Here is a 23,805-nt window from a genome sequence, read left to right on the forward strand (position 1 = left end):
TTAAACCTTCCCAAAATAGCATCTGATCACAAAGGTCCCTGCAAATCTTGCCTGTTCCTTCGAAAACAGCTCTGGTGACACTATCGGCTGGAGGCATCGAGCGTGCTCCTTTGCCATCCTGGGAATGAAGAGCTGCGGTTGGTCATTTTCCCATCTGACAGCTACTTGGAGAAATATGCTAACGGGTTCTTACTGCAACTCCCGTGCAAAATGCCTTGTTTTTCGGGAAGTTCTTGTGAAAGCCTTATCAGCACCCCCCGTCTCCATCCCATAATATACTGCTGCCATCAGCTGGGACAGTATAGCAACAGCACCAGCTGCAAAGCACATCCCAGGCTCGCTAATACCCTCTGGGCCTGATCCTGCAGCTCTTCCAGACATAGCCCCGTCCAGCGTGCCCCAACCCATGTCTATCAGGAGCCCCTGCCAACACGGGCAGCGCCAAGCAGTTCAGGATCTGGCCTCTTGGGACGGCTCCTCGAGGCAAGTGCTGCTGGGTGGGGGCCAGAAGCCCAGCACGACTTAGAAGGAGCACAACGCAGGCCAAGGACGGCTCTGAGGCTGGACACGTGGTCCCGGCCATTGCTGCAGCCACAGCAACAACCGGCTGCAATGCACGTGCCCTGGGGCACATTGCTGATTTGCAGAGGGTTGAAAAAACAGCTGGGAGGTAAAAGGGGCAAAGCTCAAACACCAGCCCCATGCCCTCGACACCGACTCCTGGTGCAGTCCAGCAGCTCCGGCAGGTGGTCTGAGCACACAACGCCCATGCAGGAGTGATAGTCGCACACTGTGCTTTGAGACAGGCCCTCCGCTAAGGGTCTCAAAGCCATTCCTGGCATCCCGGGGAGGGTGGTGCTGTACCCACCCTAGAGATGGGAGCATTGAGGCACCAAGAGACTTAGCCATTCGCTGCAAGAAGCACAGCACGCTGAGCCCCACCGCCCCTGTGTCTGTCTGCTTCTGGGCAATGAGGCTTGCGCACTCTGGGCTGCCTCAGGGCTGCTGTAGGCAATGCTAGCTGGGGAGTTTGCCAACCTCTGTCTCTGCTCTCTTCCTGCCAGCCTTGCCCCTTGCACTGGGGCTAGGGGTGGAGTGAAGGAACCAGCTCTGGGGACCCCAAACGCCCAGCCCCTGGGCTCTCCTGGTTTGTGGCTGTTTTGTAGCAGCCCAGCACAAAGGGACTGAACGTGGCACAGGGCCCCAAAAGTGTAGGGAGCTCACAAGAGCTGCATCTACCCCAGCCCGCAACCGCACGGGGCATGAGAGTGTGCGCACCGCTTCCCCCCAACCCTGCCTTCGCCAGAGTCTGGGCCCAGCTGTAGGCACATGAATCCAGACTGGGCTTGTTCCTCGGCTGGGGAGAGCAGGACACGGGTCCTAACACCCCTCTGTCCCCGCAGGCTTTCCAGCACAGCTGGCTCCAATCTCCTCCAAGCTAACTCCGCTCCAGGTGCACCGGGGGAATGACATTAGCAGCTCTTCTCTTTCGGAAATGCCATCCCTATGTATTTGCAAGGAAGTGGAGGTCAGAGCTAAGTGTTTTTGCAAGCCTCAGCCTCAGGCGGGTATTTGGAAGGATAAATCATGGTAACAAATGCAAAGAGGACGTGCCTGAGACACTGACGGATTGGAGCGCAGGGTTAATCTTTCCAGCACACAGAGTGGGAAAGCAGCTTTATTAGGCAAAGCAATGTAAATGTTTACACGATCTACTTTCAAAGGCTGCCATAAAACATCCTGCGATTCAGGCCTAAGGTGTGATGGCTGCATCGGTTTACTGTGCTGCTTGCAGCTGCAACTCGCTCGGCGTTTCCCGGAGGGACGCGGGCCCCCGAGAACGCATTTGATTCTGCGGCGCTGATATCAGACGTGGCAGGCAGGGTTTGCAGAAGCAGCCCTTTGCGGCGCATGTCGTGGTACAGATCTTTTGCCAAAGAGCAAGTCTTGCACAATGCGCAGGGAGAGCGGTGTTGTCCGGGATCACACTGCGGGAAAAAGATCCATTCTCCACACCAAATTCACGCTGCCTGGACCCAGCAGAGAAGAGAAGAAAGCTCCTCTCCAAACTGCTCCCTCCCCGTGGCATTCAGGACACCGCACGGCCTAGAAACGATGATGTGTACAGGGCTGGGAGCCAGAAGATCCCACTGCTGCTTAACCTGTTGTGAATTGCTTATATTAGGGCAGTGCCAATCAACCCCAGCAAGTATCAGGACCCTGCTATGCAAAGTTTCCCACTTAGACAAAGCAGATACAGAGGAGGAAAAGAAGCCGAGGGCAGCAACATGCTGCCCAAAGCACACAAAAGAAAGCAGCAGGGCTGGGGAGAAAATCCAGACCCCTAAGTGCTAGTCCAGTGTCCTGCCATTAGAGTAGGTGAGCTCACCTTTCTGCCTTAGTTTGCCCACCTATAAAATAGGCCCAGGGTTTTACCAGGGAAACACTTCCCTACCAACAATCATATAGCAATTACGAAGCACGCTGACCACGTGATGTGCTTGGTAGAGGCCACGTAATGTTATTAAGAATGCTTGGGAAGGATGAGGCACTCAGAGACATGGGACCTGGAAGAGGGGATGGCGTGCACCCCCAGCAAGTTTGCAGATGGCACCAAGCTGTGGGGAGTAGCAGATATGCTGAAGGGTAGGGCTGGGATTCAGAGAGACTGAGACAAATTGGAGGGCTGAAGCAAAAGGAATCTCATGAGGTTCAACAAGGACAAGTGCAAAGTCCTGCCCTTAGGACGGAGCAATCCCATGCACCGGTGCAGGCTGGGGGTGACGGGCTGGGCAGCAGCTCTGCAGAAAAGGACCTGGGGGGGACAGGGGACAAGAAGCTGGATATGAGCCAGCAGTGTGTCCTTGCTGCGGAGAAGGCGAACAGCATCCTGGGCTGCATCGGTAGGAGCATTGCCCGAAGATTAAGGGAAGTGATTCTTCCCCTTTATTCAGCACTGGGGAGGCCACATCTGGAGTCCTGTGCCCAGTGTTGGGCCCCCCACTACAGAAAGGATGTGGACAAATTGGAGAGAGTCCAGTGGAGGGCAACAAAAATGGTTGGGGGGCTGGAGGACAGGACTTATCAGGAAAGGCTGGGGGAACTGGGCTTATTCAGTCTGGAGAAGAGAAGACAAGGGGGATTGAATAGCAACCTTCAGCTCCCTGCAGGGGGTTGCAAAGAGGATGGAGCTGGACGGTTCTCATTGGGGGAAGATGACAGGACAAGGAGCAATGGGCTCAAGTTGCAGCAAGGGAAGTTGAGGTTGGATATTAGGAAGTACCGTCTCACTAAGACGGTGGTGAAGCACTGGAACAGGTTACCCAGAGAGGTTGTGGACTCTCCATCCTTGGAGGTTTTTAAGACGTAGGTAGACAAAGCCTTGGCTGGGATGATATAGTTGGGGCTGGTCCTGCTTTGAGCAGGGGTTGGACTAGATGTGACCTCCTGAGGTCCCTTCCAGCCCTCATTTTCTATAATTCGATGAACCCATCAGGCTGTCATTGCATGAAGGCCTGGGTTCCCACTCAGTCCCCTGAAATCCAGATTGGACCCAACATTTAAGAGGACCTTACACTCAAACTCTGTAGCAATATCCACATAGTTGGGATGCCTCTCCTATCTCTGGCTCCCAGCTCCGGTGACATATGAATTAATTATTCAAAACAAAGACTGCAATTTCCCTGTACAAATATCCAGCCAAGGGGATCACTCAGGCCATATCACACAGCAAAACTAAACCCTGGCTGCAAAATATTCAAAGGAAACCTATAAAGCATCTTATTCCTGAAAAGCAGGTTGATGGACCAAGTTGTCGACCAGTATAAATCAACATCTGTTGAAACCAGGACAGTGCGGCACCTTATAGACTAACTTGTGCCTGAAACCAAGAGATGACCTGATCCCAACTGGGGCATCTATTGAATGCTGTCCCAGAGGAGACACATGGCAAAGATCATCCTTTTTGGTTCCACTTGCAAACTATGGTCCCAGCCTCAGGTATAACACAGCGAGGGAGGGAGCTGCAGCTCCCACGCCTACGTGGTGAAGAGTGCGCAGTACAAGGAGAGGGATCGTGGCAGCTCTGACTGGGAAAGGATGGACTATGTGGGCGGAGGAGAATTCGCACTTCTTCCCTTGTTCTTTCCACGGCATCTGTTTTGCTCTAGTGCCAGATCTCCTTCCTCACTGTGCTGGGTGAGCGAGGCGGCTCGGCACCACACCTGCCATCTCACACTCCTCAAGGGACAAAACCACCTGGCGCCCTGGGGAACGCAGCCGCTCCTTATTCAGCGGTTACTGGGAGAGGTCCTGGATGCGGGGTGGATGTCAGCGGTGGTAGGACAGCAGCTTCTCCTTCACCCTTCAAACTGGAGATCTTGAGTAAATGCATAGGCTGTGATTCTCTGCTGTGGCCAAGCCAAAGGGGGATCTGAACTGCTAAGAAAGAAGCTGATGGGTTTGGCCGTGTTATTCTTCCACCCGGCACCTTGTGTTGTGCTTTATCTTTCAGCAGGAAGGGCCTTTTGCTTCTGCTTGAGCTCTCCCCCGTGCTCTTTCATGGGCATTTGGTTTCGGCAAGCGCACCAGATCCCGATCCTGGGACCAGGGTGAGACGTGCAGTGAGTCACGACTGCTGGAGCTCCATCGCGGAGGTAACGACCAGGACAGGAAGCAGACTGAGGACAAGAAGGGACACAACAGTTAGTATTTTCTTAGGTAGAGACTAGTTGGCTTGTGTGTCTGCAGCGGGTATTTGTTACCTATACACAAGCAGCATGCTACAGGGCAGCCAACGGGCTTGACGACAGAGGGTCCAGGAATACGTTAGCAGCCTCGCAGCACCCCGCTGCACCCACAGACCTCCTTCGAAACGGCTACTGGAGGAGGAAAACTCGACAGCCCGTGGATGGTAGATCCTGACACATCAGAAGGCCTGGCCAAGGGCAGGGGACCAGCTGTAAGTGTGCTGAATGTATTCATTTAAACGCCCACTCTTATTTAGTAGGGTCTCTCTCCTGCAAAACCCCATCTCCCCCAAAGTGACGTAAAGGCTGGGGCAGGGAGGATGTGTTATCCTCTTGGCACTGGAAAGGAAAGGGAGAATTGAGGAGGTGGAGAGACAGAAAAAGCCACTTGCAGATGGCTCAGAGGAGACTGCCTTTGTGCTGGCCCGGAGCAGGGGTAGGGTTTGAGCACAGCTGCCCTGTAAACCTGGGAGTTGTTCTTGCAAGATTTTGTCTCAGCGTTAGGGAAGTCCCGTGGGAAGAGCAGATCCTGGGCGAGTCCTGCCTGACCCAATGATGTCAAACTCCTACAGGAGTTTTCCATTGTCCTGAGCCCTTTTGGTAGCTACCGAGTGTGAACCAGGAAAGCCGATCCCTTTGACCCTGAGTCCTTCCAGGATGTCTAGCAGAGGCCTTAAGACCCAGATTTTTGGACTGGAGACCCTGGATTCAGATATCCCAATTCCTGCACCAAAGCTTTGTGAGGACCAAGTTGGGCGCCCCTAGCCCAGTGCTTCATCCAGATAGCATTTCCGCCCCTCTCCCCCAAGCAAAACAGATTTGCCTGCCATTGTGCGTCCTGCAAAGAATGCAGCAGAACAAACCGGGCATGAGAGTATCAGAGCCTGGGCTGAAAACAGGTCCATGGTGACCATTTTGGTTTAAACCAGCTGTACATGGTAGATCTTGCATGCACTGGATTCTGCAGCAGCACAGAGCTTTGAAGAAGGAGACAGACGTCTTAGTCCATGGGGAGTCTACCCCCCACGTCCTCCAAGGACAGCGGGATTGTGAGAAGAAGCTGCTCACATTCCCTCTCACGTCATGGCATCCTTCAAAAGATCTGGCACCACCCCAGGGTATCCCAGACCCCCAGCTGAGAATCGCTGGATTAAACAGTTGCATCTCCCTTGGGCCCAGAGCTCTCCAGCTGAGACAGACCTTCCTTCCTCTTCCTCAGCTGAAGCCAATTCAGAGCAATGCTTGTCACCACTAAGCAGTGAGCTGGCTCTGCTGCTGGGGTTGTAGCTGTGAGGCTGAGTAAGGAGGGAAATCCCAGCTGTGCCTAGCCTTGAACAGCTGTTTCAAAGGGAAGGGCTTTAGTTGTATTTGCTCCAGAACTGCCCAGGAAGGTGTCCTTGAGTGAGCCCCTTTGCATAAGGCAGGCAAATTCTTCAGGTCCATGTGATCTCTTTTATTAGACCAACTAAATCGTTGGAAAAAAGTTGTTTTTTTTTTATAACAAAGCTCCCTTTGTGCTACTGCAGAGAGGTGCCAATGATGCCAGATACTCCAGAAGTCATCTGGGATTCATCTCTGCTAAGCCTCTCGCAGACTGCAGCCCGCAGGGCAGCCTGCTGACTTACCAACCTCCTCTGCCTCCGCTTCACTCCGGTCTTCAGTGCAATTGCAGCCGACAACTTTGCTCGCCTCCATGCTCGTATTCTGGGACTTGCTGCCATGAGACAATCAATCCAGCTGCTCTTAACTGCTAACCGCTGCTTGTCACCGTGCCCCGGGTCTGATTTTCCAGGGAATGTTCAAAAAAGCACTTTCCTCTCTCCTTGATGTCACCCTTCGGGGTCAACAGGCCTGCCCCAGCACCGTCCCCTAGCCGCAAGGACACAGCGGCAGCTTCAGACCTGGGTACTTAATGGAGAGTGGAGCTGAGAATCCAGATGCATGGACTGGCCTCAGGACTCCCAAATCTGCTGGTCAGGGATCTGGCAGCCTCACCCTGGCCCCGTGGGGAGGGAAGTCATTCTAGCTGCCCGTTCACATGCGCTTCCCCCATGTATTCGGGATGCTGGGGCTAGTTGGTGGCCTGCTTAGACTCCAGCATAAGCTAGAGCAGCCCTTGACTTTGTGGTAAAGCGTCTTCTCCTTGGCACATCACTGGCAGGCACTGGAGGGCACCCCACGCGCCTCCCCTGCATCTCTGGCACAGACCCAGGCCCACCCCAATGTGCCAGACTGATGGGGCCATGCAGGGGCCTGGCACCAAGCTGCAATGCCAGTTCTGCAGCAGCTGGGGAGACTCCGGCCTGCTGTACTGCCTGAGGTCTCTCTCTGCCCACTGGTTTTTCTGTTTTGCACCAATGCAGCAGCAAAAAGCAGGTGCAAGGAGACAAAAAGCAACCATAGAAGAGCTGAGGCTAGAGCCCTCCTTTGAAAACCTGGCCCAGGATCATCTCCAACATTTCTCCAGGAGAAATGCATGCATCCATCGCAATGCTAGGCTCAAATTCAGGAGTAGCGCAGCACAACGAAGGATGCTGGGCTTGTTCGCTATTCAGGCCAGGGTAGAAGGGCTGGGGAACACGGGACTCGTTCAAGCTGGGATTTGTTTTCCCCTTATAGCAATGATGGGAGCCGTTGGCAGCTGCCTCCTTGTGCAGGTGTTAACCCGTCTGCTGCATCCTTTTGCTCCCTGCTCCATGGGGACCTTTGCAAAGCAGAGACATGTCTGGAGGACAGATGAGAAGGGTGTTATTTTCTATGTGCCAAGTCTCTGCTGGCCAGGAACCGCTGGGTGTCAAGATGCTCAAAACACGTGGCTAAGAGGCACCCACCAGATGTACAAAACTGTCTGGCAGCAGCCACGGCCACCCGAGACCTGTCCAGTTTGGCTTGCTGCAGCCTGCATGCACAGAGGGCCACGAGCCTCTTCTCTCCCTCACGTTTTTGGGGCCGGAAAAATGAACATCCTATTTGTGCCTCTTGCCTGATTTGAGGGAAGGGAACATCTGCCGCGAGTGGTGTGAGATCTGCTGGCCCCCGTCCACCACGGGGACAGTCGCGTTCTCCTGGATCGCGTCCCACCCTAGGGAGAGGGAGTTCCTGCGAGGACACACTGGAGGAGGGTGCAGGGATCACGCCTGCTCGTGCCCCAGCCGGCCCGTTTCCTTTCCAAGATGGAACGCTGTTGGAAGTTCTGGCCTATCAGATGGTAGGTCTCAGTGGGTGGAGCCAAGCAACGGCAGAAACCCCGCCTCCTCTGATGTGGGAGGGGCCAGGGAGCCTCGACATCAGCCAAGTCACGGGACCAGAGAGGGCAAATTGTAGGGTCAGGATGAAGGAACCAGAAGGAAATGTCGGTGGCGATGTACGTATCCCACCAGCCTCGGGCAAGCCGCCCCCTTAACCCCCCCAGAGTTGGGGTCCAAGAAGCAGCCGCAACAACTGCCAAATGTCACATCTGGGTCCTGCGTTCGCACCGCACAGCGGGGTGCTTGCATGCCTAGGAGCAAGGGGGCAGGTTGCAATTGCTCCTCTGGGCATTAGCAGTCTCCACGTCTCGTTTTTGCAGGGCGCCCTCCTGTCACTCCTCCTCTCTCGCTGCTCTCCTTCGGGATCCGGGCAGCAGCGGGTGGAGTTGGAAAAGCTGCTGGGAGAGGCGAGCGCATTGAGAGGTGTCAGCGGACCTGCCGTCCCTCGGAGCACGCGGTCCCCTGGGAACCGGCACGAGGTCCCGGGACGTAGGGACACGGGAACGGAGCTGCCATGACCGTCGTCACCCCTTCACCTTTTGCTGCGGGGTTTAGCCGCAGATTTTCGTCCAGCTGGTTTCTGGTTTGCAGGATGCACCGAAAGCAAAAGTTTCTTTAAAAAAAAAAATAGGCTGAAACAGAAGCAAAATGTTTCAATCCAGCTCCCTCCCCCCCAAATTTGGAAGAGTTTTGGGTTTTTTTTCATTTTCTTTCACAGAGAATTTCAAAAGTCTTCCACATCTGGGCTAGTTTGAAATGAACCCAGTCAGCAAGGTCTTGAAATCCTTCTGCGGAGGAAAGTCTGTCCCCTGCATATCTCTCTGTGATGGGCTGAGAATAAACCCCCAGGCGCCAGCTGCCTACCCGCCAGCCCCAGCCACAATACCCCAGTGCTCAGCCACTCCAGAGATGCTCCACACCCCTTGCATAAACCAGAACCCCGCAGCACCTAAGCCAGGGGTGGGCATAATGTGGCCCGTGGGCCAGATGTGGCCCACCAGGCCATGCTATCCGGCCCACCGGGCCCCTAAAAAATTTAGAGAATTAATATTTATCTGCCCCAGCTGCCTGTCATGCGGCCCTCGATGGCTTGCCAAAACTCGGTAAGAGGCCCTCCACCCAAAATAATTGCCCGCCCCTGATGTAAGCTCTGTGTTGCCCTACCTTCTGCTATGGCTACTCCTGGGACGGCGTGCATTGAGCGCCAGCTGAAACGTAAAGCTAAACACACCAGTGATTTATGTGGCTGCTAATTAGCTCCTTAAATAAACGACATGAAACGTCCCACATGGCAGCACCAACTGACCGGCTCTGCAGCTCGGGGAATTCAGGAGGCAGACGGACCGTGGCTGGGAGCCAGGAGAACCTGATCCCTTTGCGGCTGGACACAGCCCTCTCCGGGGGAGCAACGCCAGCTGCAAATCCAGGTGCTGAGAGCCAGAGGCTGTTGCTTAGGAGAAAGGCCAAAAGGAAAGAAAATAAAAAGGGGAAAGGAAAAGTGCACATGTGTGCGTGTGCTTGTACATGTGTGTGTGCATGCACGGCTGGAGTGAAGGGTAAGAGGGGGGCAGGAGAAAGACCCCGAAGTCCCAGCCAAAGCTAAGAGGTCGGGGTACTTGTGAAGAGCTCCGTGCAGGAACAACCTCCTGTGTGCCCTGTGCCAGAGGTAATGCTCCTTCCCGCCCATTGCCATACCAAGCTGCTCTTTCCCCAGATACTATTTCTGTCTCTCTCTCTACCCCACACCCTGCACAGGCGGAGGCTCCCAAGCTCATCATGCCTGCTCTCAGACTGTTTCAACCTATTTTTTAAAAAACAAACCTTTGCTTTCGGTGTATGCTGCAGACTCAGCCTCTAACCCATCCCCGTCCCTGCAGGTTGGCACTAGCTAGACGGGGGAGAGGGTGAGCTGCAGGCCTGGGGGAAGCGGGTCGGGTCTGTCCCTGCTCCCATGGGTCTCTGCACGCAGAAGGCAGAAGAGCAGCTCACTGAAGCCTGCCACGGCTCGTCAGACTAGCCAGCAGGAAAGCTGTAGAGCAGCGGCTGCCAGCCAAGGTGGTGCCCGCGTGGGTACCTCCAGGCGAAGCTCCCCGCCTTTAGCCTGCGCCCAGCCTGGAAGTGTCCCTGCCTGTGGGCTGGCGCACACTCCCCAGCAGCTCTCCTCCAAACCCTCTCAAGTGCGAGCGTGGAGCAACCCTCTCCGTTGCCAGATGGAGACGAGAGGAAGCCAACGGCGCCCCGGTGCTCCAGCTAGCAGCCCATCCCGAGGAGCTGCACGGGTATCCCTCACGGCTGGACGCCGCTGCAGAGTGATGCTGCCCTCACTCCTCTGACCAGGAGCAGCCAGTCCCCAGGCCTGGACCAGGACACAAGCCCTGCCAGCCTCTCCGCTCTGCCTGTCACTGAACCGGCAGCCCGGGCTTAGGGGCAGCTGCCGCCGGGCTAGACCGCGATCAGCGGGAAGGTATCAACTGGATAAACACATCACTGAGGAGGGACAGACATTTCCATTTAAATTCCCCCCTCTGAATGGTAACCTCCTAAACTTGGGCAGCAAGCCCACCTCCACCATGGCAGGGCAAGGAGCCCGGTGCCCCGCTCAGGCTAGGAAATGCTCCACCTCCCTCGTGGTGCTTGGACCAGGGCTCAAATTGCGCTGATTCTTGCGGGGGTCTGCAAAAAAAGTTAAACTGGTTTATTGATTGACAAGTCCACCTAAGTGAAGGAGCAATCTGATCAGAGACCCCCCCACCACCACCGCCACCAGGTTATGCTTTTCAAATCCTACAGGAGGGCTCTCATCTCTTATGGAGGGGCTCATCCCTTAATTTGCACCCTGACCCGGACCAGGAAGGACGCCCGGGAAGACTCCACGTGGAAGCAGGCAGATGCTGCATGGGGGGGCTCAGCCCTGCTCTAATCCAAGCTCCTGCAATGGCAGAAATCAGCGTTTGGCACTGTCATCGCAGCGCGAAAACTTCCCGTCTGACCTGTCATCTGACTGCCCCCAAACCGCACCTCGGGCTGTTCTAGAGATGCCAGCTGCGTACCCCAGACCTGCCAGTGTGCCGCTTACTCCCCACCCTGCAGCACGTGTGGTTCGTGGTGCAGGCGAACATCCATTGCAACAACCCGGGCTGGAAGCCTCGGAGATTTGCTGAAGCATGTTCTCTAATCGCACTTGTAAAACTTTTATGAGAAAGCAAACAAACAGAGGAATCCAGGCTCCGTCCAGCCATGCAAAAAGCCACAGCGGGGGATTGAAAGACAGTGAACAGAAGCCAGCAGGAGATTGTGGTCCTCTGCCTCGGGCTCCAACTCTACCCACGGACAACTTGTTCTTGAACCTGAAAGTGCCCAGCAGCAAAACGGCCGGAGCAGAGCACATCTCGTGTCACGACACCCACCTCTGGATAGAGAGGTTTCCTTACAGATGCCACCTCCTCCCTCGGCACTTGCACGATCTTCTCTGGGCCAGCTCACATGCCCGTCACCTCCCAGTGGCAGTGACAGCAACCGCTGACCTAGAAAAGCAATAATGTTAGGAAAGCACTACATGGATTCTAGCCTCTTTTGAGGGATCTGAACATCTGGAAGTAAGGAGGAAGAGCCAGTGCCATGAGACTAGCTAGCTCTTCAAGGCCTGTCGGCCACTGCTGGGAGGGTCACAGACTGGAAACCTCCGTACCTCTCCGAGAAAGAGATGGTCTTGCCATGAAGGTGGGGAATCAGGAGCTATGGCCATTTCCATCTCGGACCTGGCTCACTCTAGGCAACATCCAACATCTGCAAAATGGAGCCCTCAGAGGATCATCGAGTCCAGCCCCCTGCCCCAGCGGCAGGAAGTCAGCTGGGGTCATAGGATCCCAGCAAGATAAGCATCCAAATGTTACTTGGGTTAAATTCTGGAATCAGGACAGGATGGCCAAGAGCAGCATAACCAAGAGCAGAGTTAGCTGGGTACCGGCAGCAGTACCACTGCATCAGCGCTGCACTCTTCCCCGGCTAATGCAGCCCTCCTCGCAGCAGGGCTGAGGCCACGTGCCTTGCAATGCAGCCAGTTTGCTTCTGGCACCTTCAGAGCCGGCTCGGGGATCTCCACAGCTGTGCATTGATAGACCCAAATTGCCTATAGGAGCCCACCAGGAAACCTGGGACAGATACCAGCTGAGCTCGTCAGAAGTGGCTGGTGTTTCTGGGCATCCCAGTTTGTGCACGCTCGACCTCAGAGGTCTTCCGCGGTTCCTATAGTTGAGAAAGTGCCGAGCCCCCAGCTCCTCCCGAAGCCGGGCTCTTGATCGTGGGACACGTAAACCCTGAGACAAAAAAGATCACCGGTCACCTTTAGAAATCTTGACCTTCCTGCCTCACCCAGAGCCCTTTCAAAGCTATTTTCAGGCCCCAGCCTGAACATTTCTGATCTCTCCAGTACAATGTACACTTTGATCTGATGAACGCCTCTGCTGCATCCCGTCGGCCCCTTCACAGTCCCGTGGATTTGCTCAGGACAAACGCTGCCGCTATCAGTTAGCAAGTGCACTCCAAGGATGCCGTCTGAAAGGCATCCGCTTGCTCTCGTTGCTGGCAGCTCTGATCACATGGGCCGCGGCTATCTTTAGCCAGAGGTCTTCATATTACAAGCGAGCGGTTCGGAGCGGCTGGGAAGGCACAGAAAGCTATCAAACCATCGAGAAAGAGATAGGAATTGCACTGGCTGCACGCTGGAAGGCGCCTTGGGTACCACTCCTGGCGTGCGGATGCATTACGAGGCACCGCCAAGTGCATGCTTGCTGAGTCACCTCTCCGGCAGCCGGAGCATGACTCAGCACCAGAGCGGGCCGACGTCTGCGGCGGAGAGAGTCCGGATCAACGTGGAAGAGGCGTTTTTCGCCGTGGACAAGGCTCTGCTGGTGGAGCACAGCGACTACTTCTGCGCCCTCTTCCGCTCTGGCATGAGGGAAAGCACGCAGGACGAAATCCAGCTCCAGGACCTGAGTGCCAAGGGGTTCTTCATCATGCTCCAAGTCCTGGCTGGGGAGAGACCCATGCTGAGCTGCGAGGAGAACTTCAAGGCGGTCGAATGCGCGGCTTTTCTGCACGTGAAGCCGCTGGCCAAGTACCTGATCAATTCGATCAACTCCGACAACTGCATCATCTTGTACCAAGCTGCCGCCATTTTTGGCTTGCTGGACCTTTTCCACAGCGCCGCCCTGTATATCCGGGACAGCTACTCTGAGCTAGAGCAGTACTTGGACTGTCTTTCCCCCGACCTGCTGGACTACATCGACTCTCTCGTGCCCAGCACGTTTGTCGCGGTGGGGGCACATACGCCCACCTTTGAGTTCCTAGAGGACCTTTCGAGGACCATTTGCTACCTGGACGAGGAGAACAACACGTGGAAGACGCTCTCCTGCTTACCGCTGGCGGCCAGCACGTTCCTAGCCGGCATGGCGACACTGGAGAACAAGATCTATATCGTGGGGGGCGTCTACGGGGCTAGCAAGCAAGTCGTAGACAGCAGCTTTTGCTACGACGCCGACACGAACAGCTGGAGCGAGTTCCCCAGCCCTAAGCAGCGCCGGTATGACGCCACGCTGACGGGCCACGAAGGTTGCCTGTACGCCATCGGAGGAGAGTACGAGAAGGTCTCGCTCAAATCCGTGGAGAAATACGACGTGTCCTCCAACACCTGGACTCTCCTGTCCGACCTGCCCCAGCCCACAGCCGGGGCCCCCTGCGCCCAGGCGATGGGGAGGATATTTGTTTGCTTGTGGAAACCACTGGACACCACTATCATCTACGAGTACGAGACCCAGAAGGACGAGTGGCTTCCCATCGCGGACCTGAAGAGGCCTCAGAGCTACGGTCACTGCATGGTGGCCCACCGAGACAACCTCTACGTCATGAGGAACGGGCCCTCGGACGACTTCTTGCGGTGCGTGATAGACTGCTTCAACCTCAGCACCCGGCAGTGGGTGGCCTTACCCGGGCAGTTCGTCAACAGCAAGGGAGCGCTCTTCACGGCCGTGATCAGAGGGGACACCGTGTACACCGTCAACAGGATGCTCACCCTCCTCTACTCCATCGAAGAGGGCAGCTGGCGGTTCAAGAAGGAGAAGGCCGGGTTCCCGAGGACTGGTTCCCTGCAGACCTTTCTGCTCAGGCTACCGAGGAGAGACCATAGTATTGCCACCTAGTCGCCGCCGTGCAGGGCACTCCGGCATACGAGGGAGCTGAATGAAATGACATCCCCTTCCGGATCCTCATCTCTGCCTTGCTTTCCAGCAGCTGCTGCTCTGGGGAGTCCCAGGTGCAAGGCTACAAGGACTCTGCTCTCACCTGCTGCGTTTGCCCTTCCAAGTAGCCGGAGCCAGGGCGAGGGGTGCAATTCAGCTGCCTTGCCGGTGGTTGCCCTCTGCTCATGGTCGCGGTGGATCAAGACCTCTGTTCCATGCAAAGCCCCCGGCGCTGTCTTCCGGACGCGGGGCTGGGAGAGTCGTTGGAGACCTGCAAAGGAAAGACACTTCAGAAATGCAAAGTAATACCAGCTCTCGTGTGTTTTGACTGAATTCTGGAAACGTGCATCAAACCACCGACCTAGCTTTGGGTGGGGGGAGCCGTCAGTGTATCTTTGGATTACGAGGAAAAGAGTTTTCAATACAAAAATCTTAAGCGTGTGTTAACGATGGTTTCTTCTTTCAAGGACACTAAGCAGAGTGCCTGTCACACTGCACAGGCATCGGGCGCGGGGGGCAGACTTTAGGCTCGTGCAGCTTCTATGTCAAAAATTAAAGAGACAAAACAAACCCATGGGTCTCGACCTTGTTTTCAGGCTCCAGCAAAATGCCAGCTCTTCACTTTCATGGGGGTTTTTTGAGGTTTGGTTTTTTACTATGGAAAAATAACAGAACAGTTTTTCTGTTGCAAACTGCTCAGCAAGCCCACAGCAGGTCAGGAGAGTTTTAGCACCAGGGATTCGCATGCGAAATCTCCGAGTTTCGTTTGGGACTCGTGTGTCTGTGCTTGCCCACCTACCAGTGCTAATATTGCCTCGAGGCACCCTTGAAAGGATCTCATGGCATCCGGGGTGCTACAACACCCCCGCTGAGAATTGCTGGCTTAGGGTTATATTCCCTACACAGCTATTCAGGGTTATATTCCCTACACAGCTATTCAGGAATATAGCTAAGGGCCGGTTTCCCATTTCAAGGGACAGCGGGAGGTAGACCCGGGTATTTGGCCCGAGGGAGGGTGGAGGTGCGGTCTGGGGGGTTCTGCGGTGGGGACGCGGGCTGGAAGGGAAAACACTGCCGTCCTGGGCCGAGCGCAGGTGGCTCTGGCACAGCCCGAGGCAGAGGTGGGCTCAGGGTTGGCCCTTTAGGATCTGAGGCTGCAGCTTCAGCCTAAAGCTGGGTCCAGATTTGACACTGCTCAAATCCCAAGACGTGATAACATCCGATTTTGGCTCACAGCAGACACACTGATCCGGCAGCCTTCACGCTGCTTCCACCCTGGACAGAAAATAGCCCGCTCCCAGCTTGGACTCTGGGAGATCTTAGGCCTGGGTGACCTGGGTTTGTCACATCCTGCAAACTAGGAGCGGGGCTTCGGCACCCCCTGAGCCAGCACAGTCCACGGTCCCATCGACCCCTGGCTCCAGTATCCAGGCTGGAAGGGAGAGCTGTCCTCGTTCACAACTCCATGCCCTGCTAAGGCATTAAAGCACAAAGCTGCGTCCTGCGTGGAAACCGCCGGGGAAGCCCAGTGCACCGTGCTGTAGCCATGTGAACGCTGTCCCCAGCAGCCGGGGCCTTCTCGAATGGTTTAGCTCCGGGACTGGCAAAGCAGTCTCAGCTAGCGCTGGCTGGCTAATCCCGCGGCACTGGTATGAACCACGCCGCTGCTGGGAGCGATGGGCAAGCAACGGGCTGGCCAGCCTCCCCGGCAGAAGAGTCCTGATATCAGTTGAGCTACATTAAAGGTGAATACGGCCCGGTTTGCAGCTGTGGGATGTGCAGAACATATTGGGCTGGATATTTCCATCCTGCTGGCCGCTCTCCTCCTCGGTGCATTCGCTCCAGACGTGGGATGCACAGCTCTGATGTAGGTACTGGGATTAGGAATGAGGGCCACTGGAGAGGTGCAGGTGAGCATGGATAGCTGGGCCCTGCGAGGCTTTTGCAGCTGGAGTATGTCCCAGCAAGTGGAGCGGGAGGATGGCCAGGTGGGGAGGCAGGGCATGGCTCCTGGCAGCACAGAGCTGATGAGGCGCTGGACTGGATGACCTGTTGGGTCCCTTCCTCTACGCTTTCTATGCCTGTTCGTGATCCCAGGTGCAGACTGGAGACTTGCTCACACCGAGATTGAGCCTGGCATGTCGTACCGGCTGAGTGCAGGGAAGGCACCAGACATCCAGGTGTTTGAATCATCATCTCACGTCAGCCTGCCCTGAGCAGGGGCAAATATCCTGGGGGTTAAACAGCCAGCGGTGCCTGGAGCCCCATCTGCAGAGACACAAACGGTTTGGGGAAGCTGCTCCAGCAGGCACAACCCGCAGCCCTCACACAGCAAATGGGAAGAGAGCCACACGTGCAGCGGCTGCTGGATGCAGGGAATGACCTGGCCTACACCAGTCGCTAGCAAGGAGCCACGAGAAACACTTATTGCCTCTGGCGGCCTGCAGCTCCCGTGCAAACACCGAGGACGCCCACTGCAGAGGAAGAGCACTAGCACACTCGATTTTTCCTTCTGCCTGAAGAGCTGGCTTCTCTTCCCCCCTTAATCCCTTTGCGTAACGATGAGCAGCTTGTGCTCTTTCCACACAGGCCATCTGAAGCGGACCGGGCTGGGAGAAGCAGCCCCCGCCACTCTCCTGGCGCTGCGTGAAGAGCAGGGACGGCTCAGAGAGCGCGCACGGCGAGAGGAGGACACAAATGCAGTTGTGCCCAGCAAAGGCCGTCAGAGCAGGGGGATTAGCAAAGCGCGGCATGGGCAACACCTTCACCTGACTGCCCTGCAGCGCCTGCTAGCCCTGATTCCCATTAGCCCTGTGTGTTGGTCCCACTGCTCTGCTTACGTCTAGCTAAAAGATAGGACTATTTCCACAGGATGTTGCAAGGTCTGGGTCTAACCGGCTTTTCCTAGCATATTGCCGTTTAAACCAGGCTGCCTTAGCAATGCTGTAACATGGGCATTTTCCTTTGACCCACATTGAATTCCCATGATCCTTTGCCCTCCAGGTGCTTCCCAAAATCCCACAGAGTACCTCCCCAGCTTGGCATCTGTGGCAGCCCTGGCTGAGTCCTTCCGAGTCGGTTGGTTGGTTTTGGGGCCAAAGGACACTGATAAGACCACCAGAAATAATTTAAATGCCCTCTACAGCAATAAAAGAAACCCCATGACAGGAGGGGAGAGGATGCACAACACACGACGTGGAAGAGCTCTTAGCCATGCTGTTTCGTGCGCCGCTTGGGCTAGAGCGCAGCCTGGAGAACGGTGCAAGAACCCACCCAGCATGCAGTAGACTTCGCATATATAAACTGTGGACTAGGGGGCCTTTCGGCCACCGAACAAAGCAGGGTTGTTATCACTATCCCCATTTCGCAGAGGGAAACACTGAGGTCAGAAGGATGAATGAAGGCCCAGCATCACTGTGGAGTCAGGAATGAGGTGGGACCCCTCGAGCCTGTTGGACTCGCGTGGTTAAGGCACACGGGCTTCCCTAGCCAAAGGCACGTGGGGCAGCATCGCATCCAGCCATCTCCGACCGCCAACAGATCAGGCCAACCCAGCTGGAAATGGGTTCACCAGGCAGCCTCCAAAGCAAGTTCAAACAGGGTTCAGCACCCACCTCTAGAGCCCCTTCAGCCCCTCTGCCCCCCGCAGCCCACCCTGACAACAGCAACGCCCAGGCTTCTCGTGCCAGGATCCCCCCTCCAGCAACTACACGGCCTTGCTCCAAGGAAACTGGATGGAAACACACGTGCACACATGCACATGCACACGCTTGTCATTTTGAGACCGGGAGAGGACCCATCGCAGCCAGTGCATCGGAGCAGAACATTTTCTCTCTGTCGACACAAGAAAACAAGCAAGCACCGTCCCTGGCTACCCACTGACCTGCTGCTGCCCAAAAACCTTTAAGACAGAGGAAAGCATGCATTTCCTGTTTAGATCTGGAGCCTGAGTGAAGAGGTCAGCGAGGCCGAGAGCTCTCCCGGGAAGCCGCGCGCACCTCGGTGCAACTACAGAGCTATTTAAAAATGATCAGAGTGCCAGAGACATGGGAAAATACAGGCGTGCAGCTGGGATCACTTATGAGGATCTGCCCAGAGCCTGGGAAGAAAGCACCCATCCCACTGATGGCAGCCCAGTAAGTCCTTTGGAGCTGGGAGCCCACTGGCAAAGGATGGTGACCCTTTGAGCGGTTACTGTTAGCTGGGCTCCTGGTCTGCAAGGAGAGTGAAGAGGGGAAACCTCCCTGGCTTCCTTAGTGACGAAGCCAGAGCTCGAGTAGACCATGAAGGCAGATTTACCCTAACCACCAGCTGTTGTTGGCCAAAGTACCCACAGCTGCCATGACTCCCGCTCCATTTTGGGCGCCCCTCACTCCCCAAAACCGGACCTTAGTTGTATTAGAATAGCTTGTCTATCCATCCCAGCAAAGCTCAAGGCCAGGTTGCACTGAGGGCTGTGCAAACACGTAGGCAGAGGCAATCCCAGCCTGAAGAGCATGGGGTTAGATAGATGAGGAAGGCAAAGGGTGAGAAAGGAAGGTGTGTGTTGTCTGGTTTACAAAGGGAAAAACCGAGGCCTGAAGAGACTAAGGGTATAATTTTCAAGCCTTCTGGCTCTAAGTGAGACTCAGGCTTTTTACGCTTTAAGTGAGACTTGGATTCTGATAGTGAAACTTCTGCTTTCAAGGCCCTGAAGGTCCTAAATGCCAAGCAGAGAGTTGGTAGCAAAACCGGCATTTGAAGCCAGCAGTTCGAGCCAGTACCTTCCCTATAAGCCATCTATCCTCAGTCAATACTCACTGGGAACCTTCCTGGCCATCTCAATCCAGAGAGGCCTTACTGAGTACACCGGAGAGATAGAGATGCCCTCTCATAAAGGAAACCTTTGGCCAAAATTTGCCTTTCAAAGTCCACTGAGACAAGAGATCAATTTTGTCCCAAATTCCCACAAGTTATGCAGCTGCACATCCCAACCTTTTCTCCCGCCCTGTTGGCATCTCGCTCCTTTATGCATTTTTCCGGCATAACAGCTGCTCTTCTTTCACAAACAACCCCTCATATCCTAATGGAAGATGAAAGCGGAGCTTCGGAGAAGCTTGTTTTGGCTCTGCTTAGTCGCCAGGAAGGAGAGGAGGAATTGGGGAGGCAGCTCCTTTGGCTGCAGCACAAGGAAATCTATTAGGGAGTCTGTAGTTGCCTGGGATCGCTGGGTTGGACGGAAGAGTGGACACCTCGCAAGGCACTGCCCAGGCAACCTCGCCGCCCCTAATGTCGAAGGGCTCGGACAGAGCTACGTAAGCAGGGTGGGCAATTTTCCAGTGCTCCTGTTAGAAGCTGATCAGCCATCAAAGATGTGACACTCCCAAGGCGATCTCTGCCGAGCACACGCACACTTGTCCCCGACGGCTCTCTGGTGCCGAAGCAGGTACCGAAGTACCCAGATTAGTTGAGATCCCTTTGGAAATCAGACCCATACCGACCAAACCTGCACCCGTTTGTTATTGCCCTTTCCCTGCCGTACCAGCTGCAGGACAGCCAAAGCCAAGGACGTTAGCAGAGTGGCAATGCTATCCATTTCCAGAACATTTTTTTAGTCAATAAGGATCACGTTCAGGGCTTAATCTGCCTGGCCAGAGAGCGGCTGCTGAAAGGAAGAGAACAGGGAAGGTATCGGGGCAAGGCCGCCTGCATTCACCTTGGAGATCTCGCGTGTCTGGTGTTGGCGAAGCAGCTGTTGTTTCCATCGCTGACCTTTTTTTGGAGACGTGCTGTGCAGTTTTCACTCTGCTTATGGTTTCACCAGGGAGCGCGCTGAACACTGGGCTCTTAATTTCCTCCCATCGTTTCCTCCTTTCTTGGATCCTGAGGGTCGGATCTGGGAAAATCGTGATCTTTTAATACCCGATTTATTTGCTTTTGCTTTCAGGCTGTTTGGAGAACTCCTACCCACTCTGTCATTTCTAAGGCTTAAGCTCAGTATCTCCTGAAGGGCTTGCTTGGGGCTGGACTGGAGCAGAGATTATGCCTATCGGTGCATCCGAGGTTGTGAAGAACACGCCAAGCCAAAATATTATGCAACCATTTTCCCATAACTTGAGTAGGCTCCTACCTCTCCGTGTCTCCAGAACCTAAATAGAGCAGAAGAGGACGCCAGCTCAGATGCTTCGAATTCTTATATTTCTGGCTCTGGCCAAGTCCTTGGCATTTTCCAATAAGCAGCCATGCAGCTCTGGGGCTGCCTTTTATTTTAATTTTTTTTTTTTTTAAGAAAACAAGCCTTTGCCCATGTTCATTTCTAAAAATATTAGTCTGGTTCCTCTTGTCCTCTGCCACTGGTCTAGGCCCCTGATGTCGTATCCCCAGATTACATTTCTCTGAAGCTGTTTCCACTGTTTCCACTGTTGCTACTAATGATTATAAAATGCCCTACTCTTCAGTCCAAGGATGCTCAATCTTCCCTCAGACCCCTGCTATGACTGCCCTTGAACCCAATCTTTGACTTCAAAGGAGTTAGGTCTGCATGGTCGGTTGGGTATTGTGCCCAGAGAACCAGATGTGTGGGGCAGAATGGTGGAGAGCAAGGGCCTTTACCATGTACAGGGCCCAGTGAGTGTTGGAAAACCCCAATATTACATAGAGGTTCACTGTCTTCAGCAATGCTCTATCAGCAGAGGTTCACTACTGAGACTTTGGCCAGATTTTTTTTGCTTCCTATCCTGGAAATTGGTCCCTGTCTTCAGGCTTTTTCAATGTCTTGGTGTAGGAGTGTAGGAACATAAGCCCTTAGAAGTGAGACAAACAGACCATCCAGGCAGGGCCCCAGCATGGGCGCATGAGGATCCTGAGGCAGGCAGGTTAGTGCTCTCCTCCCTGAGGACCTCTGCCTGTCTGCCAAGGCCTTTGCTTTTGGCTGTGACAGGCTCACACCCAGTGCCACTGCCAACGTGCCACAGGTGTGTCCTGCACCTCTGGGGCCACATCACACCTGGCTCACTTTCCTGCCACGACTTGATGTTCAAGTAGGTGAACCTGTACTTGGCCTGGAGGTGCTACCATGGTTCTCTGAGAGTTATGGGGTGATCATGGTGGTGTGTCTCCTGTGGGGCTCCTCCTCCCCTATAGCCCACCCATTTCCATTTGGGTGTTGTTGCCACTCTTGTTGATACGTCAAGTATGGTGCAGTCTGATCTTCTCCATAGGGAGTCTGATGGGGCTTGAATCCACGTGTATCCAATCACTGCTTTTGGCTTTTCAAAAAAGGAAGATTAAACAGGTAACGTGAACTCAAATGGCTTGGACCTGGAGGCAAGGCAGGGCAATGATGCCTCACTGCTCTGAGTTTCCCCCCTTTCTGGGGCATGGGTTGCTTTGGGGCCTTGTGTATCCCTGTTGTCACCACTATTGGGCCCCTTGTGCCTCTTGGTGAGATGACCTCTCTGTGCAGGACTTCCCTGTTTTGGTGCTGGGCCAGATCTGTGTTTGTGGTATGGCAGTCACTGCCATACCCATGCAAGGCCAGTGCTCCCAACAGCTACTGACTGGTGCATTCCCTGTCTGCATATGCCCCGTTGGGCCCATGCTATTGGGAGGCCTCTTCAGGGAAGTTCTCCGTTTCCCCCTGCAGGCTTCCTCGGTTCATCTATCCACAGCCCCACTGGGCTTGGGTCCCTTGGCGTGGGCTCCTGGGTGAGCACTCAGTCCCTGCCCTGCTGCAATAGGGGAAATGCTCAGCTCCACCTGCCAGGAGCATCTCGCAGCACCACTGGGGTGCTCATGGAGGGGAAAGCATCTATGGTTCCTCCGGGCATCCCGGCCAAGAGACAGCCGGTTTTCCCTCTGCCACCCAGAGGGCAGCCAGCTGCCTACTTGCTGCTGGGGGAGTATCCAGCACCTCTTCATGCCCCTTAACAGCAGGGAGCACATCTGGCTCTTCCCTGGGCAGGCTGGCAGGGGTGAAAATGGCTGGACCTGCTTCTGGCTTTCCCCTTGCTCCGGTCTCTGGCATGCTTTTGGCCTACCACCCCAGGGCTCCAGGCCAATCGGCAGATCACTTCTGGTAGACTCAGGGTGAGCTTAGTTCCCAATGCATGGGTTTTTTCATGCTCTATCAAAAAGAAGGGAGACATGGTGGATATAAAAGAATGTATATAAATCCCATTGAAAAGACAATGGTGCCAATGCTTAGCTCATCACTAGGTCATGTCATCTGAAACAGTGTCCAGGGACTGAAGTTGCCAGAGAAAACCCCACTGTATCCCACTGAAGTCTGCTCTCATCCTAAGTGCCTTCATCAGAAGCAAGAAATGGAAAAAGAGGCTTCACAGCATCAGCTGCCAGAAGCGTTCAAATTTCATGGTTTAGCTTCAACTTCCCTATACTTGAAACAAGGTCCACATCAGACCTGTGAACTTTTTCCCTTTTTAAATATTGCCTTAAAGTCAGCCAGGCCCTCCCTAAGAAAATTCCCAGACCTCAGTGAAGTACTTCCAGGGGCGCTGTTTCAAACAGCAAAGAGGTTGCTGAATCAGTCAAAAGACTGCCTTTTAAAAAAGGTTTAAAAATGAAGATGCCCAAATACTGCGGATGATGAGAAAATGCGTGGCGTATTGACTGACTCCCTGTACGACAGGCCCCAGACAGGGCTGAAGCCCCATTATACAGGGCAACAGGACAAGCCTTGAAGAGCATTTGCTTGCACTGGTTATCCTAACCCCCGAACGCTAGCAGAGGTCTCAGCAGGACCGCAAGGGAAACGTGAAATCTGAACAGTTGTTTGGTCCAGACAAATCAGATCAGGCATTTTCTGGACTCGTTTTAAAAGCATTCCTGTTCCGTACAAGACAAAGACTCCAAAAATGCTTGATTTGCTGCCTCTGTCTGAACACTTAATGTGTCTCCATTAAAACTGTAATAGATATTGTCCCAGGCTTGAGCTGGAGACTGAATTTTAAACTTGCAGAGGTCATAGTGCTCTTTGGTAAAAAGGTTTATTATGGATGCTTGGGAGAGACGAAGAGTTATTGAGCCGCAGCTGTGACTTTAAACATCTATGTCAACCCTAAAACTGAGAAGTACCGCACTATTAATTACCCTCCTCGGTATATCGAAGGTTCACTGAGTTTTTATGGGTCCAATATAGGCTAAACAAAGGTCTTTCCATTCACCGTAATGGCTTCAGTTGCCTTAGACTTCCAACTGTTATTGTACTTGCAAAACTCCTACTGACGTCAGTGGAAATTAGTAAGCACAGGGTTTGAGAGATCAGGTCAAGGCATCTTTCATTTGCCTCTGCCCCTGTGTGAGCTTCCTCGGTGTCCTCAAAATAGCCGATTGCTCTGGAAACGCTCCAGTCCCTTTGCGGGGAACAAGTCAAATATCTGCACTTCACATTTCCAGTGCACTTGTGAATCTGCAGAAGACGTTCACTTTCATAAACACTTCATTTGTTATATGCTTTTATCTTCAGGCTCCCCCGGGCCGCCCCTCCCTTGGCTCAGTTGCTTTCTATTAAAAATCAGGATCAGCTTGGCCTTTATAATATCAAAATCTCTTTATTTTGAAACAAGAACAACC

At 54.2% G+C, this 23,805-nt stretch overlaps 1 protein-coding gene across 1 annotated transcript; it reads left to right on the plus strand.

Annotated features, from left to right (window-relative positions):
• The first annotated feature begins 9,611 nt into the window (after window positions 1-9,611).
• Window positions 9,612-14,793, plus strand: KBTBD13 (kelch repeat and BTB domain containing 13). Its single transcript, XM_019477770.2, has one exon. It carries the CDS (start codon window positions 12,754-12,756, stop codon window positions 14,191-14,193), a length of 1,440 nt encoding a protein of 479 aa, XP_019333315.1. The 5' UTR covers window positions 9,612-12,753; the 3' UTR covers window positions 14,194-14,793.
• The last annotated feature ends 9,012 nt before the right edge of the window (window positions 14,794-23,805 follow it).

The sequence above is a fragment of the Alligator mississippiensis genome, chromosome 11 (genome assembly GCF_030867095.1).
Source record: "Alligator mississippiensis isolate rAllMis1 chromosome 11, rAllMis1, whole genome shotgun sequence".
NCBI classification, from domain to species: Eukaryota; Metazoa; Chordata; order Crocodylia; family Alligatoridae; genus Alligator; species Alligator mississippiensis.